The sequence below is a fragment of the Electrophorus electricus genome, chromosome 6 (genome assembly GCF_013358815.1).
Source record: "Electrophorus electricus isolate fEleEle1 chromosome 6, fEleEle1.pri, whole genome shotgun sequence".
NCBI lineage: Eukaryota > Metazoa > Chordata > Actinopteri > Gymnotiformes > Gymnotidae > Electrophorus > Electrophorus electricus.
The window spans coordinates 21,078,576-21,093,540 of NC_049540.1; the positions used below are offsets into that span (position 1 = coordinate 21,078,576).

General features: G+C 47.5%; 1 protein-coding gene across 1 annotated transcript in view; it reads right to left on the reverse strand.

The window, feature by feature from the left end:
• The window catches only part of nrxn2a (neurexin 2a), a 212,124-nt gene that overhangs the window by 140,891 nt on the left and 56,268 nt on the right, over positions 1-14,965 (reverse strand). Inside the window, exon 7 of the mRNA XM_035527281.1 lies at positions 253-554. Coding sequence (XP_035383174.1) covers positions 253-554 — 302 coding nt within the window. The remainder of the gene's footprint in view (positions 1-252; positions 555-14,965) is intronic.

Below are 14,965 nucleotides of genomic sequence, written 5' to 3' on the forward strand. Positions count from 1 at the left end.
ACACATGCGCTTGCATTTAAAAAAGCAAAGCCTGCCCTGGAAAACAACCGTTATTTCATGAAGGCAATTTAAACATGGCTGCTTACAAGTGTGGGCAAAAACTGGGAGCACAGTTATGTTTACAAACTCCTTTCAGGTCTCCCTGTTCATTATTGCAGTTCTTTAACATAACAATGCATGCAAATGTACACGGAAGCCGTAACCCCGAGCTACACTGTGGGAGTTGGCACGGTGGGCGTGGCCGCACGCTACCTGCCGCAGGTTGCGGGAGACGCGCACGGCGTGCCAGGCGTTGTCGTTGAACTTGCCGTCGGAGGGCTCGACCAGGGCCTCGAAGGCGCCCGAGCCCAGGTTGATGACGAGACACACGGCGCCGCTCCTCAGCGACAGGTTGACGTAGTCGGCCGACTTGCCCGTGTGCAGCAGCAGCCCATTGCGCTGCAGGGTGCGGAAGGACAGCGTGATCTCGTCCATGCTGCTCTGGATGGGCGTCTGCGACAGGTCGTAGCTGAAGAACTCGCTGCCCTTGAACGTGGCCACGGAATCGGCCCGCCCTAGACGGGGAGAAGGACAGGGGGGTGGGGGGACGGAGGCGGCGGCGGTGGGGGTTAGGAGGGGTGGATGGCAGGTGCCCCCTCGTGCTGCTACAGGGACGTGGGGCCCTGCCCCGTATCCCTTTACCGCTACTCGGGCCTCTCTCTCCAGATGGCGCTGTATCGTGCTACCTAACATCTGCCTGCTACCGCTCTACTGCTACTCTTGCTTCTCTCTTCAAGACTGTATCGTGGTACCTAAGATTCATGAGAGATAATACGAAAACATATGATTGCCCACCAAAATGACCTCCACTTTCCCCTCATACAGATCTGGTTTTCACTACCAGTGATGCATGACCAAATAAAAACATAACAGCACGGGACAGCTGCATACTGCATATGAACCGCTGCATATCAAATACATGATGTAACGTTAAGAAGAATGTGTACATCTTCAGTATCAAACATCTTCCCTCAGCGTTTCATGTCGATGCCCTGCATGCATTGCTGCTTTATGCAAATCTTTGCCGCTGATGTAAGCGCCGTCTTTGATGCCGTTATTAGTCACTGAGGAATGACTTCCAGCACCAATCAGATTGGCTAATTAGTTTTGCCATTTGGATATTTAAATCTGTCTGGCTCAAACCAGAAGGGGAGCGTGTAATTAGGCGACAGTGAGCGCAGGTTGTCAGAAACAATCTTAAAGAAAAACAGCCTGATCCGCAACTCGAACCGGAGAGGCTGCGGATGTGGCCATGAGGAAGGGCTGCAGGGTGAAGAGCGCACGCGCCCAGGGGCTTTTAAAGATGTTTAGGTCAAGACCGGCTACGTTCCACCCCTGTGCGAGAGGGATAGGGATATTACCCACTATTAGCTCATGCAGCCTTTTAGTTTATGTAAGGCTTCTCAACGAAGCACCATTTTCCATGATCCATGATTAAGCAACTTGTACAGGCCAGAGATGGGTCATTATCAGCGCTCTCAATTGCTTATATGCATTTAAGGAAACACCATCACTGCTCTGAAGTGCACATTTCTGTAAATTAGATCTTAGTTCTATAAAACTATATACCTAATCTATTGGGAACAATGCTGGCTTCAAAACAATTTTCTCTTCAGAATGTAATGGTTACATGTAATTTCCAGACACATTTATCAAATGAATTTCCAGCGTTTCATACGGAACTAATAAACCGAGAACACAGCTGTCACAATGCTATAATTCTGCCATTGTTGTATACAAAGACTAGAGGCAATGAAAAATACGGGGCGGTTATTTGATTTATTGTTTACTGATATGTTTATTTTAATACGAAAGCATTTTTGTAACTCTGGATAAGAGCATCTGCCAAATGCCATAAATGTGAATGTAAATGTAATACTTAATATACTACTTACATGCATTCACTAACTCATGATTGAAGTCATTGCTATTCCAGCGTCAGGAGGATAAAAGATCTTTAATCGGATTACTGTAAGAAATGGTGCCTTTGTTGTAAAAAAAAAAAAAAAAAAAAAAAAAAAAAGAGAGAGAGGCCCCAGTTCCTATTTTCATTTCTAAAAAAAACAGAACCATTGAGATGTCAACTGAGGAGCAGCAGGTGAGAAGTTGCCCTTTGACCCTCCTCCCTCGTGTGGAAGTCACACCTGAGGCCATGTTTAACCAGTGCAGTCTGGATGTCATTTGGATCTGGTCGAAGGCTTTCCTCCCGCACATCCTCCACCTCTTAACTCCTCCCTTCCTCCCTCTCTGTTTCCTCTAACTTATTTCCATTGTGCAGCACATAGCAATACAGGCCTGATGGCTACCGGTTAGTCGTGTGTGTGTTCATCTCCTACTGTCCTACTTGGAAATTTGTTGGGTGAACGTTCTCTGGTGGGTGGGGCCAGGTTGATGGTCATGTGGAAAAGGCACAGCCAACCATGTGTGGCATTTATAAATAACAAACATGCATTATGCTTTCTTGAACACAGCAGTCTGTCTCCACCTCTTTGACTGATATTCTACATGAGAAATGACACTTCTGCTTCATTTTTCGCATTCCCTAGTGTGGATACCGAAGTGTAGAGAAAAACACTTTAGCGTTTGTCTCTAAGCTGCCAGACTTCTGTTCGTTGAGCCTTCTTCTTACCAAAAGATGCCATGAGAGTTTATTATGACATTGTGCTTAAAGATAGAACACGATTTGATATGAGAGTGCAATAAAATGCTTTTAGCACCAATAACTTAAACACTTGACCTTGAGTTATTGAGATTTGTATACCAGCAATAGCAATATGCAAGCAATTGAAAGAAACTGTAGCACATTATGGAGTGTGTGAAATCAAACTGCTAAAATGTTGCATACATAGTTCATACATATTACACACAAGAACTGTCACATGCACAAATGAAACCTGAAACTGTATAATCAAAGATTTAGCATGTATTTAGCAAGTTGATTCACAATGAAACAAGCCTTTCACTACTGACAGTACCCTTAGACGTACATATGAAATACGCTTACATTCAGCAGTCAAAATGCTGACATGAGTTACTTTCACACAGACACCACACTTTATGGGAGTGAAAGCAAATGTCTTTGTGTTTGTTGCTGCGTGTCCCCACACCCATTTTAGTGTTGTAGGAAAGTTTGTTCAGTGAAAGGTGGGATTGGCCAGCTATATTAGTGCTAGGCTGATATTGGGAGCAATTTGAAAACAAAGTATCATTATATGCAAGCTGCTGTCTGAGAAGGAACCTTTCAATCTCTACTTTACTGATAACATTCCTGATAGATTTTCTAAGACGTTTTTATTGGTTGTTAGTTCAAGATGTTAATTTCTAGTATTTTCCAAACTTATGTGTCTGGAACACAGACACGTGAGAGAAACATATACACAGTCCACACTCAAAAGAGGTGGACCAAATTAGATCTAACCCTGGGTAGAATCTTGGATCGGATTCTCATGATGGATTTTTCCATAAACATCTGTGTTTCACATAGCAGTGAACATGAGAAAGTCCCATACTTGGAAAAGATTTTCCCGTAACATTTATTTTGTCATATGTGTCACAGAAGGTATTCAGTAGTGAATATAACAAAATTGAAGATGTTGATGCAGTTAGATGTGTGATACAATCTGTCCTTCAAACATTCCTATTTAACCTAAGCTGTTGCCAAAAATAGGGTGAAATATTTCATCTCAGGTTTAGCTAGTCAAGCATGACATTAATTTGAGGACTCATGATATTTCATCAGGCAAAAGGACTCAGACCATTGGTTAAGAAGTAAATGATTGGGCATGAATCAGCCAACCAGACACCTTGGAGAAGTGACCTTGTAAAATTACAGAGGCTGAATGTCTTATCGGAGTACCACTTGGCTCAGTGGAGAATAAACATCTAGAGCGAGTTCCACAACTGCCAGAGCTCCCATGAAGAGAGAAAACGCTTTAGTGGTGACATGCACTCAGTCCCTGCTGTGCCTTGTGCAGCTAACATTTTCGAGGTTCACGCCTACCACTGCATGGCAGAAAAAGAACGCGACCCAAATAACAACTTTTGGATAATGAGTAAATATTACTTGATATTCTGGAAGAAACAAACATGATTTCACGAACAATCAAGAGAAATTAGATGGACTGACTCATTGCAGAACTCTGCGAACCCATGTAGGAATTTTTTTTTTTTTTAATTCAACCACGCAGTTGCTTGAAGTGAAAGCGAGCAGGGAAAAAAGTATGTATTGTCTGCTTTTAGAGCTTGGCTGAGCGCCAACTCCAGCTGAGTTTAGCATAAAAACGGTGCGAACAAGTGCGGCTCAGATGTAATTTCCACACAGGAGTGTCAGAAGGTGTAGCGCGACCTCCTCTATCAAATAAACGAGAAAAGGAAGAGAGAAAAACCGTAAAAACGTTCCCCAGTATGGACAAAGCAAATGGACGGACACGTCCGCGCCGCCTGGCTAAGCTGACGTGAACGCAACGCAGTTATGAAAGCGATATCCGGCGTTTGGGACGAGGCGTCAGAGCGCCGATGTCCCGCTGCGAATATTCGACGTCAACGAAGAGCAGCCGTGGCCCTGGGCTCCTCCTCAGACGCCGCGGCCCCCTCGACAAGACCCTCGCATCCGCCCTCGCTCCGACTGATTTACGTTGGCTCTTAGGCGCCTAAGCCCTCCCCTTTCTGACAGGGCCGGAGCCGCCGCTCCTTCCGTCACTAAAATATGACTGTAGCGCGCGGGTAAACAACTATATCTTACTGTCACTGTCTTAAAGCCTGTGGCTTTGATATGGGGGGGTGGGGGGGGTGGGGGGGGGGTGTATGGGGAGAAACAGTAAATGAAAAATCGGGTAGAAAATCAGGCAAAAAAGGAGCCAGAGAGAGAGAGAGAGAGATGAGACAGCAGTCGGAGAGTGAGAGGAGGATTGATTCAGCGAGGAGGGGATTTGGGGCAAAGGAAAGATAGACCCCCCCCCCCCCCAAAAAAAAGAGGCCAAAACCACAACACTGCTTCCTTTGGAATGGGCTCTGGAAAGAACATTCCTCACAGCCACGGACTCGGAGGCCAGCCATGCACCTGCATAGATGCTACGTTGGGAACCCTTGAGAGATTCGTGGAGATAAACAGGGAACATATCTTACAGGGAACAGAGCAAGAATAGAGAATGGAGAAGGGAAAGTGGATGTCAAAAAACAAATACATTATTGGCTAAAATCTATAGATTATCAAGATAAGCCATGATGCTGCTGGGTGTTCCATAAATGACTAGAGGAATGGAAAAGCCAACCCAGGTGTAGTCTTGATATGGTTATTACTCTTTAAGTATTATTGCAGTGTGTTCTTAGCAGGGAACAAGCCCAGTCAAGAGACCCACTCCCTCGCAATGTCCAGCAGCCCTGAACAGCACTTCAGACAACTGAAAACTGGAAAACTGGGGTTTACCATGCCTGTATGGGAGCATGTGTGTAGGGAATGGAGTTTAGCGCGCGCGCGTGTGTGTGTGTGTGTGTGGTGTGTGTGTGTGTAGGGAATGGAGTTTAGCGCGCGCGCGTGTGTGTGTGTGTGTGTGTAGGGAATGGAGTTTAGCGCGCGCGCGTGTGTGTGTGTGTGTGTGTGTGTGTAGGGAATGGAGTTTAGCGCGCGCGCGCGTGTGTGTGTGTGTGCGCGCGCGCGCGTGTGTGTGTGTGTAGGGAATGGAGTTTAGTGCGCGCGTGTGTGTGTGTGTGCGCGCACGTGTGTGTGTGTGTGTAGGGAATGGAGTTTAGCGCGCGTGTGTGTGTGTGTGCGCGCGCACGTGTGTGTGTGTGTGTGTGTGTGTGTGTGTGTGTGCGCGCACGTGTGTGTGTGTGTGTGTGTGTGTGTGTGTGTGTGTGTGTGTGTGTGTGTGTGTGTGTGTGTGTGTGTGTATGAGGGTGACAGGTGAATGGTGTCTTTCACTCTGTTTGCTCTTTAGTGTGATGGAGAGCTCCTCTCAGTAAGGTATATCAACAGCTGATTAAGTCCAGGCCCTGCAGCTGTTGAAGCCATTTGCCTTGCAGATTAGACATGCACACGCACACACACACACACACACACACACACACACACACACACACACACACACACACACACAGTGATTGCATATCTGCAATCTAACATTTGTACAGTCCTACATTTACACAAGTAATGACAGCAACCACAGTAAGGCAAAACAGCATATACCAAAAAAAATGATATAAAATATAAAATATGACTGTGTGAATGAAATTTTTGACCCTGAAATTCTTTAATGAGTTGAAGAGACACACCCAGACACACGTACGCACACACACGCGCGCGCACACCCACACCCACACAGACAGCCACCACTACATAATCAGTCTTGATATGAAGGCCAGTATAAACACAAGTTCTGAGCGAAATGCATATGGGCTTAATTGATCTATGGAGGAAATGGAGCAGAAATGAATTAAAAGGGGTAATGGACATTTTCCCTGAGGAGCATGACAACAGCCCTGGAGCTTAATGCTCTGTCTCGCTGGCTGTTACTGAAAGCTTGCCCAGGGCGCATGCAGGCGGTGATGTCATCAGTGCTGTGCCTAACTTCAGACAGCAACCAATTACAAGCCATATCCTGGCGAATCTCAAGAAAAGATGAAAGCCTTTTGCGACCAGGAGATGAGGCTTCACGACCGAATGCATGTAAACATTTCAAAAGCGTATCCCCGGCTCGGCTCGGTGCCCCGGCCCCGTTCTCGCACTCTTCTTAATGCGATCTGTGGACCTCACGAGCGTGCCTGTGGTGCTGTCGCGCGCTGTGCCATAATAGGCACCGGCCCACGTCTGCGCACGACATCCTGTGCCGCTCGTGTGGAGCAGAGGCTGTGAGACGCGTCTCACGGCCTGCCTCGCTCAGCGCGTGGCATACCGCTAAAGCATGGCTATCTCCAAAAGCCATTCATCTGGACCCGCAGCATGCCGTATAGACTTGCAAATAGGTTATCCCTCTGATCGGGGAGTCTGTCGGGCAAAAGATAATCCCTGTCACAGGCCGCAGTCCGCTCATAAATAAAAGTTAAGATGGGAAAACGCACACACACACACACACACACACACGCACGCACACACACACCACCCAGGCCTGCACTGATGCAATCTTATTGTAAAACAACACGAGACGGCGGAGTAGAGCACGCCACCTCTCATTCCGCAGCACGGACGCTGGGCCCGGGAATGAAAACAGGCGAGGATGAGGAGGGGAGCCGCCATATACCGCGCAGCTATCTCGGAGAGGCACATCAATCGCCGCACCGTTATTACTACTGTATCGCGAGGCACACTTTCATGGAGTGAAAAAAGGCACCCTACACATGTAGTCTCGGGGGAAGATCATTATCCATGGCAAAAGCGTGGCATTCAGCTATTTTTATTCAAAGAGACTTCTAGATGTCAATGGATGTCAGTCACTGTGTGCGAAACCCAGGGAAAATAATACACTGGGAAAATTATAATGAATTTAATAGTGCTACTGAGAGCTGCGAGGTTCTATTCTCTCCTTTACGGAATTATTGGACTTGGAGCACAGTCGGAATACGATGCGCTCAGAAAACCCTCAGGCTTCTCAGGAGAGATGTTTCGAATGTTTTGACATTTAGAATGACTGCCTTTTTTTTTTTTTTTTTTTTTAGCTTACAGTGGCTCAAAACATCCAGAGGACAAAAACATGTCAGCGTTCTATATACAAATACACGCCGAAAAATGTAACCGAGATATTCTCTGAACGGTTGTGCGGTTTGGATGAACGGAGATCGTACCCGAGGCCACGCCCCCGCCGTGCCTGCCTGCCTCGGAGAGGCCCCGCCCTCCAGCCTTCACAGCTCTGAGTAATGTGCTTCCCCCCGGAAGAGCCGCGCGTGAGTGATCAGAGTAGGCCGGCCTCACACTGGGCCCCCTCGACTGACCACACCGTTTAAATGGATCTGGGGCGCGGTGGTCCGCAGACAGGGTAGGGGCCGCAGGAGAGCAGGACTTTCCTAACAAGAGAGCCGTTTTCCATCACGGGTCAGAGATGTGACAGGGTTGCTGCACTTGAACTCCAGCAATGGTCCCTGATGGTGCTGAGATTTTCAGTGCGAAAAGATCAGAATTTCCCTTCCTTTTCTAAATGTTGCTTTCTGAGCTGAAAATTGTATCTAATGCTCTTTAAACGTGAAATCCGAACATAATCTGATCGTCACTGTGATAGCAGATTGTAGCTAATTCTTGTCATCGCACGTACTGTGTTAGTTTTGCACAGGAGAACACCAAAACTGGCGTGCTGTGCTTTTGTGGGGGAAGGGTGCCAACCGAATGCCTTTCATCCCGCAAACGCCACGCGGTAGCAATTCCACGAATGTCTGCTCCTGGAACCCATTGCTTTCCACGACTCCCTAGGTGTTCTTTTAGTGGCAGGGATCCCGCGTAACGTGGAATCCCAATTGATTACGCTGGCTCAAGGAGAATTTGCATTCACGGGTGTTCTGCCAATTGCCCTCATCCTGCTGCATTAATGCACGCCGGTGGGCCACAGGCTGCATGGGGATGGAAGGAAGACCACGACCAGGGAAGCGGCTCGCCTGCCAAACGCTGTGCTTCTTATCGAACGGTGCATGAAAAAACGACCTGCATGAAGTCCCGACGTGTTGGAGCCGGACCCGGTTACCTCTTAGGCTGCGTCCAAAATGCCAGCCCGGAAGGAGCGATAATGATAAACCAGATGCATTGGCAACTTTAATATTGTGCGCAGGAACAGTTAGCCCCACTTGCCAGACTGATAAGGTGACAGCAAACCTTGAACAAATGTCATCTCCGCTGCCGGAGCAAATATCAGCCTGGCACGTCAAAAGCGGCAGTGGCACGCCAGCGGCAGCCTGGGGTGTGAACACTACCACTCCGCAGAGACGCCGTGGATAGATAAAACAAGGAGATTCCAGCCTGGAGCACTCGTACATTCTCTCTGCATCATTAGAGGGGAGCATGGCTCCAACTGCAGCTTCAGCCGCACGGAACGGGGTGTGTGTGTGTGTGTGTGTGTGTGTGTGTGTGTGTGTGTGTGTGTGTGTGTGTGTGTGTTGTGGGGGGGTGGTGGTGCGCAAGCTCGAAGTTAGGGGGAGCATGAGTACCTAGCTGATGCCGGTGAGCAAGAAACGAGAGGAAATGGGCTTCCCCAGGGTAGCAGGGTCATGCGCCCGACACCTGAACGGCAAATGTGCAGAACTAGGGAGCGAGGGACATCGAAACAGAGAAGGGCTCCGCAGGGCTGAACGCTCTCAATCAGGGCTGGCCAAGGAGTGGAAGGAAACGAGCTCAAAGCCAGGTGGGCCTCCAACAAGGAGGAGGGAAGGTACGCTCGACACGCACCCGATGCGCATAATGCGCCCGACAAACAGAAATCAATGGACAATCAAGCGCAATCAACGGGTAAAGGGCACCGGGCTCCGCTGCAAGGCAGCCACCAACCACGCCACGCAAATTTCCACTTATTTATCAAGTGCCTGCAAGAAAAATGGACAATAATCACACCGCGGTACGGAAATCCGGCTTTCGCCTTTCAGAGCTTTCCAAAAACGAGGCGACTTCACGTGGTTTAGATCAAATTATCCATGCCGATGGCAGGGAAAAATCTTAATAGAGAACGAACCGTGCTTCCGTGTCACCTGCAGTACCTCCGGCATGACACATTATGTCCGAAGGTTAAAATAACTGGAGAAAAGACAAAAGGACAATAGATTCCCAAGGCAGTTGTAATGTAGAGGGAAACAGCGGGGACGGGGAAATGCAGGGAATAAAGGAGCTTCGGAATAAAGGGAGCTTCGGAATAAAGGAGCTTCTGGCAGAGCTGCAGCTGACTGTGAGCAAGCATGCAGGTCCAGTGACCTCTTGACTCAATACAGCCCTGGCTTCAGCCCCACTGATTCACAACATGTTTATGTATGTCCAGCTGTAATACTATAGGTGTGAATTCAACACTGGGGTGGGGGACGATAGTGCAGTATGTTCTGTTAGAGAGTCACTGGGCATCTCTGTCATATGGCATTAGCCGAACATACAACAGCAGCACCACAATCTTTTGGTATCCAGCATTTAGGGAAGCCTATGTAATTGCACACACAGATCGCACACTAAGACACACGAGCACACGCACACACACACACACACACACACACACACACACACACACACACACACACACACACACAGAGTGTTTTCCAAGGTCAGGAGTCTCTTGGCCAACTTTTGGCTCATGTGAAATTGCTAGGCTTTGTAGATTAGGCTCTGCAATGGTTCTGAGTTCTGACCTTGCAGACAACTTCTGCTTGGATTGCAGAGATGCGCACACTCAAAGGCCTGAGGAAAGTGTGAACTTTTATTAATACGCATAAAAGATGCAGGCAGCTTCAAGCACCATAACAACCAGAGCCCCAGGTTCAGAAGCAGCATCCAGACAGGTAAACAGGGGAATTTTGCGTACAATTGTTAACCGTGTTCAGTTTGTAAATGAGGTGGATTACATTACAATCAAGGACCCATGGTGCCCTCCAAAACAAATCATGTGTCTCAGGTGGCTGGCTGTGGAGTTGTAAACGGATTGGGCCTTTGTGATATTCACCATCACGATAAGATCTTGCCAACAGAGGAAGGCAGCTGTATACTTCAAAAAAAAAAAAAAAAAAAAAAAAAAAAAAAAAAAAAAAAAAAGTTCCCAATCAGATTATGGTAAATGAGCGTGGCTGTGTCAGATTTTCACTACTGTAGACGAGAGAGATGGAGGGAGAGAGAAAAGAGAAAGAGGAAGGGGGGGGAAATCAGGAAAGATGGAGAAAAAGGGAGCGTGTGTGCACGTAAGTGAACGAGAGAGAGAGAGAGAGAGCGCAGGAGAGACTGAGAGATAGCGAGAGATAGCAAGAGAGTGAGAGAGACAGTGAGACAGAGAGAGAGGGAGAGAGAGATAGCGAGACAGAGAGAGCGTGAGCGAATGAGAGATAGCGAGAGAGAGCGAGAGAGAAATACAGCATGGCAGCAAAAAAGGCCGTGTGCAAAATAAGCACTTCTGAAAACCATCATCTGCTTCGCCTGCCCCTCATGCACTCGTGCATTTCTGGCCAAGGCCATGTCAAGGACACACCCTGCTCTTCTGGGCTCGTATGAGAGCTACGATCAGTTCTGGGATTAGCAATTAGCTTAGTTTGGGGCCTGGGTCATTAGTCATTAGTAATGGAACACTTGCGCACGTGCACGTGCAAGCGCACAGGAACGTACAGGAAGTAAAGGCATTCTTCCAGAATTCGATGTCGGTAGTCCACACGGCTAGCTTGGGCGTGGTGCACGAACCACAGCCACCTGATTGGTGCGCGGGGAGGGGCCAGCCTTTGCCCGGCACGCCTCGGGGACTCCCCGTGTGTGGCCTTCCCTCCGCCCGAGCTTCCACGCGCTGGGGCAGGCGCCCGAGCCCGTCCCCCTCTGCCGCTGACCTTTTCACGGAGATGAAACTGCTCCAAACGTTTATTTATAGAAACCATCGTACATTTCAAACAGGAAGGGTGACGCAGACTGTGGTCTAATTCCACAGTCCCACTGCACGGGCACCTGGGCAGGAGTAGCTTGTGCTGTGCTTTACTACGGCCTCTGTTACACGCTCGGGCCGGGAGGCGGGGCTGGACATGCACAGCCCCTGCAGTGGACCAGAGAAGTGATTAATCACTACACCAGTAATCATGCCCAAAGGTCCCACTTTAATTAAAAACAAAGTTCTCCTTTCATTATTCCAGTCGAATTGAACCGTGATAAGGCCCTTTCCCCCACTCCTGCTTATTCTATGCCATATCCTTCCAGTATCCACATACCAGGACCACACGCACATACGTGCCCACGGGAGTTGCGGAGAGAGGATCCGGCCCACACTAAAGCGGCTCCACGGGTTAGCCGGAGGACAGCGAACGGGGGTTGGCTTGGTAAACACTGGGGCTGGTAAAAATAGGCCACCCATACATGCAGTGGTTCCAGATAGACATGAATGATTATTGAGAAGCAGAGTGTCTGCTGTGTGTGGATATGTGCACGTTCGTGTGTGTGTGTGTGTGTGTGTGTGTGTGTGTGTGTGTGTGTGTGTATGTATGTGTGTGTATGTGTGTGTGTGTGTGTGTGTGTGTGTGTGTGTGTGTGTGTGTGTGTGTGTGTATGTGTGTGTGTGTGTGTGTGTGTGTGTGTGTGTGTGTGTGTGTGTGTGTGTGTGTGTGTGTATGTGTGTGGTGTGTGTGTGTGTGTGTGTGTGTGCACACACATGTGTGTCTGAACCCTTTGCAGCTACCTAGATTTATGCATGGGAACTATGGACATGTGTTTTCCAATTAACAACAGATAATAACAGTACTAATAACAGATCACAAAAAAACTATACTACATTTTGTCTTACTCAACACTGTTTTTTTAAACCTTCACAGTCCAGAATGGAAAAAAGTATGCAAACCTTGAGGCTAATGACCTTCAAAAGCTAATTGGAGTCAGATGTTCCAATAAATTAGAAGAGACTGGAGGTGAGGTGAAATTGCACTGCCCTGTAAAAAGGGCACAAAAAGTTTGGTTAATGACAGACTGTGCTCTTCTGAAGAAAGAACTGGTCACTTGAGCCGTTCACCCCAGCAGAAGCGTTAGCGGAACTTGGAAGACGCCGCCAAAGAAAATATGAGAGAAGAAGATTGAGCTTTCATCAATCAGAATAAGGCAATATGTAGCCAGACAGGAAATTCTGTACAGTTCAAGAGTGTAGCTGAAGGAGGTGAAAGGAGCCCCAGCAGGGGCTGAAGAGGAGGAAAAACTTGCGCAATCTCCTAAACCCGCCAGAGTTCCCAATCGTGCTCACTACACAAAACACTGAACGGAAATGATGTTCTTGGACAGGACGTTGCAGCATGTCTCAAGTTTGCAAAAGATCACTGGGACGTTCCTCTGAGCTTTTGTGGAGTTGTTTTGTGGAGCTTTGTGTGTTTCGCAGTTCCACAGTGAAACACACGAAGCCATATTCATAGGCATGAGTTTACAAAAACTCCCGAAACCTCATCACCATGCTATCAGCGCCGGTGGTTTGAGGAACCTGATTGCCTTAAACCATTTGAGTTTATTAACTCAAGCCATTTGAGCATAAATAATTTCCTGAGTATAAACACATATGTTTACTGTTAAGTACATCAGGTGACTAATTCCCTTCATTGTACTTAACTTAAAATGATTGAGTAATGGGCCTATTTGTAGTAACTCATTAAAATTAAGGAGTTGTAACTAATGGCAATTATGTAAAAGTAACTTGAATGCTGTCTTTTCATAACCTGTGCGCCTGTAGTGGGCTCAAGCGGCCTCCCACGACAATGCATCCCCTTGACTTATTTATCTTTGCAAGGAGACTTGGCGGTAAACACAAATACATCTGTACAGTGCCCGCACAAGGCAAGGTAATCACAAGAACAGACATAGCTTTGAAGCAAATGGCCTTAAATATTATGGGCTGAATACTTTAATAAAGTAGAAAAACAGTCCAAGTAACATAAAATCTTGAACAATCTTGAAAAACAACCCATTATTGCCCATTATAAACCTATGAGTTTAGAGTTTTGGTTGTTTTATAATAGCAGATAAAATTTAGATAAGAAAATAATATCTTTGAATCCATTCACCTTTATTCAAAGATGTGCCAAAAATCTAGTTTACTCAAAAAGACTTATATCAACAATTTATTTGGGAATTGATTTAACAGTGTAAGTAACTGCAAATTTTGTATTGTTTAAGTTATATAAATTTTGCTCCCTTTATTAAGATGTTCAGTCTGACAGTGCACGATGAAGGGTGGTGTTCAGTCTGACAGTGCACGATGAAGGGTGGTGTTCAGTCTGACAGTGCACGGTGAAGAGTGGTGTTCATTTTGACAGTGCACGGTGAAGGTGGTGTTCATTTTGACAGTGCACGGTGAAGGGTGGTTTTCTCTTTGACAGTGCACGGTGAAGGCTGATGTTCGGCCTGACAGTGCACGGTGAAGGGTGGTGTTCAGTCAGACAGTGCACGATGAAGGGTGGAGTTCAGTCAGACAGTGCACGGTGAAGGGTGGTTTTCTCTTTGACAGTGCACGGTGAAGGTGGTGTTCGGTCTGACAGTGCACGGTGAAGGGTGGTGTTAGGTCTGACAGTGCACGGTGAAGGGTGGTGTTAGGTCTGACAGTGCACGGTGAAGGGTGGTGTTAGGTCTGACAGTGCACGGTGAAGGGTGGTGTTAGGTCTGACAGTGCACGGTGAAGGGTGGTGTTAGGTCTGACAGTGCACGGTGAAGGGTGGTGTTAGGTCTGACTGCACGGTGAAGGGTGGTGTTAGGTCTGACAGTGCACGGTGAAGGGTGGTGTTAGGTCTGACTGCACGGTGAAGGGTGGTGTTCGGTCTGACAGTGCACGGTGAAGGGTGGTGTTAGGTCTGACAGTGCACGGTGAAGGGTGGTGTTCGGTCTGACAGTGCACGGTGAAGGGTGGTGTTCGGTCTGACAGTGCACGGTGAAGGGTGGTGTTAGGTCTGACAGTGCACGGTGAAGGGTGGTGTTCGGTCTGACAGTGCACGGTGAAGGGTGGTGGGGGCCGTGCCCAGGGCTGAAAACAACTTGCTGCCATAGCGGCATTTGGACAGACAAATTCCAAACTGAATTAACAAACAAACCAGGACAATGTTAGTAACCTATCAGCGCCATCTTAACAGAAACTGGGTGATACAAGACAAAAAGAAAACATAACCCACGTACAAGACAAGACATCACGTCTGGAAAGAGTCCAGTCCCCATCCCCTTTAAAATCCTGTACCATGACCCCCAGAGAGCAATTCATGACAAGAATCCGAGAAATATCAATGAACTGAAGCGGTTTTATGAGACGGTACGGTCAAAAGTTTCTCCTAACAA